General features: G+C 40.0%; 1 protein-coding gene across 1 annotated transcript in view; it reads left to right on the plus strand.

The window, feature by feature from the left end:
* The window catches only part of LOC138043760 (myoferlin-like), a 69594-nt gene that overhangs the window by 18490 nt on the left and 46104 nt on the right, over window positions 1–5000 (plus strand). The window contains exons 19-23 of the mRNA XM_068890179.1: window positions 692–735; window positions 1633–1712; window positions 1835–1935; window positions 2503–2616; window positions 3119–3218. Of these exons, the coding sequence (XP_068746280.1) occupies window positions 692–735; window positions 1633–1712; window positions 1835–1935; window positions 2503–2616; window positions 3119–3218 (439 nt within the window). The remainder of the gene's footprint in view (window positions 1–691; window positions 736–1632; window positions 1713–1834; window positions 1936–2502; window positions 2617–3118; window positions 3219–5000) is intronic.

The raw sequence follows: 5000 nt of genomic DNA on the forward strand, positions 1-5000 counted from the left end.
CCTTACAGTGTATAAAAGCTGCCATCAAAGCCGATTAAAACATTCATTCAGGATAGTGATATTGAATGAGCACTATCTGGGACCTTTTAATTGATAAATTGATTTTACTCGATTGATCGATTGAACTATGAAAGAAACACAAAGAAAGTAGCGGGGAAATCTAAAGAGAGATCACAAGGCTTTGAATATTAGACTTCATTATTAAAGGGACCATATCAGCTAGAGCACATGCGCAGTAGGGACCGATCACCGAAGCAAGAGGTCAAGAATTTCACGAAAATGATCCTTAGAAAGCAAACTCTAAATTATCGCTCCAAAAAACTTTTATAACAATATTTAAGCCTGTAAGCAAAAAATCCAGCAAACTTTATGAAGATGAACGCGATTCAAGCAGATAAAATGAGCTACTCGAACTCTTCGACAGAATGTGAGAATAATCGCTCCGACTTTCTGACCAACTCGAGCTTGGGCGAGTCCTTTACGCCTTACGAAAAAGAGAAAAGGATTTTAGAGGCGATGCAGATCTCAACTCGGCTGAATATCACTCAAATGTCACCTCCTTGAAGCAAGTGCGCGTTTTAGCTTCCCAGATAGAGTTTTTTCCAATGCTAAAGCGACGATGGGTGACTTCCTTACCGTTTTGTCCAGACCCAGTGGAATTGTATTAATGGCCAGAATTTTTCTTTTCCAGTTCCCATCAATGTGCCAGCGATTAAAATTACAGATGTTTGATTGGTGAGTTTCATCAGTGTATAGCTTGTAACTTAGTAAAGACAAAGAATATAAAATTAATTAGTCAGACGGTTAGTAATGGCGAGGACCAAGAGTCTGTTACCCAAGAGTAATAATCGGGTATGAGGTTTGTCCCCATCAGCGTAAACCAAGTTTTTCGGGGAAAATAAACAATACACCAAATGTTGTCCCTAATTCAAATCGCATGGGGTTAAGATTCTTCAGTTGTGTATTGTATTTGCATTATAAATGATATGGAAATACCCAGAAACAAACGTTATATTCCAAAAAAGGTTGGAATTAGATCCAAGTTTTGGTCTATAGTTTATTTTCCCGCAAAACCTTTCTGACGCTGATGGATACTTGGGCCAATCTTACTCTTGGGCGATCGACTCTTGCGGAGATGCGGAATAGAAAAATAAAATGTCAACAACTTGTTCCTCCGTTTATTGTCTTTTATAAATATCATTATTGCGGATCTAAGACTGCTATGATAAAGAGGTTTAGATCTGGATCTTGAAATTGAAAATATACTAAAACTAACTGAAACAGACTTCTTCGAAAACGGGATTACATTAAGGACATGGCAGAAAAATAGACTTGGCTTAATTCATTTGGTATATTATTTTTGTTTAATACCCTTGTTATTCAACCCATCTGACCTAGTATTGAACCGGCAGAGTGAGGGAAACTACACGCAAGAAAAGTATGCAATTGGCTCAGTTTTGGCGTATTAAAACCAGGAAAACGGGTTTAAGTGTTTCAGCAAATTACCTGGCACAGAAATGCAAACCTAAGACGTGAACAAACTCATTAAAAAAAAAAACAGAAAAAATCACAGATGTCCCAATGTTTTATCCGTCCAGTTGCGACTTTGTAACTTTGAATTTTTTCCTGAAGGGATCGTTCAATAAATGAAGACGATTGTATCGCAACCACTCTTCTTTCTTTACAATCGATTTCTGGGCAAGGAGAGCAAGGTATTTGATAAAAATCCTATGTTTCTTTGAGTTGCTTTATCGAAAGGACTCCTTGTAGAAGCATTTAGTAAAACCTAGTAAGTTACAGTAATTCTCTTTACCTTTGCGTACTTGCATTGTAGGATTTCTGCCTACCTATGGACCTTGCTGGCTCAATTTCTATGGTTCCCCTAGGGAATTCTCTGAGCTTTCAGATAAATATGAAGATCTCAACCAGGGGAAGGTGCGTATTCAACTTGCTTCGCGTTAATCCCTTTTCCTCAACCTAAATTAGTTTTGTAAATAACTCCACGGTCATGACAAAATTAACGAATTAGCTATCTGTCTTATTCAAACACGAAGACGTCAACGTCAATCGGAGAAGACGATGACGAGATTTTCGTGGATTTTATTTGTGATCAACCGTCGACGCATGTACCGGCAAAGCTCTAGGAAAATTTGAGCAAGGAAGATCGATTTAGAGTACTCAACCTTAAGTACTTTACAAAACGTTCTATCTGCCTTTCTTGTTTGTGAAAAGAATGGAGAAATATTTCAGCATTCGGTCCGCCACCAATTTGCTACTGATGACCTCTGAAGGCTAGCATCCTGGATATGTAGCGAGCTAACTCGGAAACGGGACGTAGAGCTATCTGTTTTGAAATCTGTCTTTTCAAAGCTTATGTTTTCAAAGGATTTAAGATTTAAGGAATTGTCCCTCTATGTTTGCGTACTCTAACAGTTGGCTGCATATAGACATGTAACTTAGGTCACGCCAAGGTGCCTCAATTTTTCTCCGTTTGACCAACAGGGAGAGGGCGTGGCATACAGGGGACGGTTATTGCTCGAGCTGGAAAGCATGCTAGGGGAAGAAATCGACAAAGAGCTGGAGGCGATGAGACCAGCTGAGCTCATTCGTGTTCAGGTATATATTTTAATTGTAGGAGTCATAACGGTTTAGTGGTTATCATCCGTGCCCTCCATCTCTGCAAACAGGGTTCAACCCTCGGCCCCGAGGTCGTGTGCGGGCTGAGTCTCTGCAATCGATCTCAATCTGACTCCGAGGGTTTTCCTCCCTCATCAAAATCGACTTTCGGTCAATTACATACGTCTTCGGGCGGATACCTTCCATAGGGATAACCTCTGGCATCCTTCCCTTTCTTTGAATTAAATGAATAAAGTTCACTAAAATGAATTATTTAATTTGTCTTTTCCGGTGAGAAGGAAAAAAAATTGCAAATTGTTACATTCTAAGAAAACATGTTTTATTTTCAATATGCTAAGTTAACTGGCGAAAGAATGGAACTGAGCGAGACTGCTGGCTAGTTCGTTTGGTAACTGCTGTCATTTTTTATGTAATTGAAGTCATCGTTTTCCTTGCTATGATCGCTATCCTAGGAACATTTTGCTTTCTTTGATATTTTCAGCCATATCTGAGCCGCAGCAAGTACAAGTTATTTGCCTGTTTCTACGAAGCTACAATGGTTTTCGATGTGGACGGACCAGTTGAATTTGAAGTCAGCATCGGTAAGACAAGTTGTCAAAAGGATATAATCATTTTAATCAACTGTTTCGAGAAAGGTTGACGCGGAGAAACAACATAACAAATTGCAACAACAACAACAGAGCATACACCTCTTCATGATATTACCGGGGTTAACATGTAGTATCTCCTAACTGCACTTGCAAGGATGCCACATTTACACAATGTTAGTTCTACCAGTATTCAGGACCAAGAGCCCATTATAACCGGGAGTTTACAATTCCAATACCAGGTTATGTTAGTTCTACCAGTATTTTATGTTAGTTCTACCAGCATTCAGGACCAAGAGCCCATTATAACCAGGAGTCTACAACTCCAATACCAGGTCTATGTAACGGCATTTTCACAGATCAAGCTATTTTTAGACAAGTTCCTAAATAAGATGACCATTCTCAATCCCATGGGTAATAACTTCTAATGTAAGACTTGTGATAAGCTGGGAAGGTCTGGTTTCGCGGGAAAATCAAATTGAATCTAAAAATAACTCAGTCGCCTGTGGTGGCAAGCTCAATGTGAGGGAAAGCCAACAAAAAGATAAGGATTTGTATGAAAATCCCAATAAAAGAGCTGAGAAGATAATTTTACAGAAAATTCTCCATTAAAAAGCCTAACCACATTGTCATTGTGGGTCGCTTCCTTCCTATGTGGTTTTTTCCAGATTCGACGCGAACTGAGCCATTATCAGTACCTGGGTTGTCAACGGTTATAATAAGCCCTACAAGCGACGTCGGGCGGTTGTTAGTAGGGAGCTTACGAAACGAGGACGACGACGGCTACGAGGACTTAATTTAAAAATACAAGTTCGCGTTATTCATATCACTACGAAACTATTTCATGTCGTTTCGCGTTAAAAATGTGTAGTAACTGTCGAGGAATTAAACTGGTATGACTCGGTTGGAAGCGTAGAGAGAGAACTGAAAATTCATCGTCATGTGCTAACGTCCTCCACAGAACCTTGAATTTGGTCATTTCACGTCGTCATTTAGGAGATGACGGCAAAGAAATGTACCAAAATGTAAAACGCACGTGCAGAGCGTGCAGGGCCATTGTTTTTCCTCAATAAAGCTATTGTTTTGTAGCGTCGCCGTTGCCGTCGGCGTCGTCGTTTCGTAAGCTCCCTAGTATCCCAAACCAAACGATAAAACGATGAAAAAGAACCTCGTACACTTTGAACACCACAAGGCAACCGTTGAGTTCGGTCTGGTTACGATTCTTTGTTTGTGGCTTTGTAACGAGTCTTCGTTTGTCGTCCCTGACGACGTTACCAAACAAAGATTCTTTACTAAGCCACAAACGAGTCCCTAGTCATGGGCTCCAGTCAGGACATTTCAAGTGTCAGAAGCTCCCACGACTCTCCTATAACGTAGTGGAAGAGCAGATGAATTAGCTGTCGGAAGGTCAAAGATTCGTTTCCTGTTTATTAAGGAGCACTCCAGCGAATTTTTTCCTCAATATCCCCTAGTCACCAATGTAAAATAAGTCTCACGTCAACAACAAGAAGTTTCACGGAAATTTGCTATTTATCAGGCAGAATCGACCGTCGTTATTAAAATACACCGTACAATGATTGGCTAAGGGAGACTCGAATCTAAAATAAGTGGTGGGAGAAAATAATAAGTCTATCGATCATGATTATAAGAGAGAGATGTGACTTCTTAGCTCCGAGTTATGGACTCCAGACAACAGACATTTCTAGTGATAGATGCATTGTGAGCCGTTGGTGGTAAAAGAGGTATTGTAAATTGCATGCCGTTCTCCGTCGCTCT

This window comes from Montipora capricornis, chromosome 3 (genome assembly GCF_036669925.1).
Source record: "Montipora capricornis isolate CH-2021 chromosome 3, ASM3666992v2, whole genome shotgun sequence".
NCBI lineage: Eukaryota > Metazoa > Cnidaria > Anthozoa > Scleractinia > Acroporidae > Montipora > Montipora capricornis.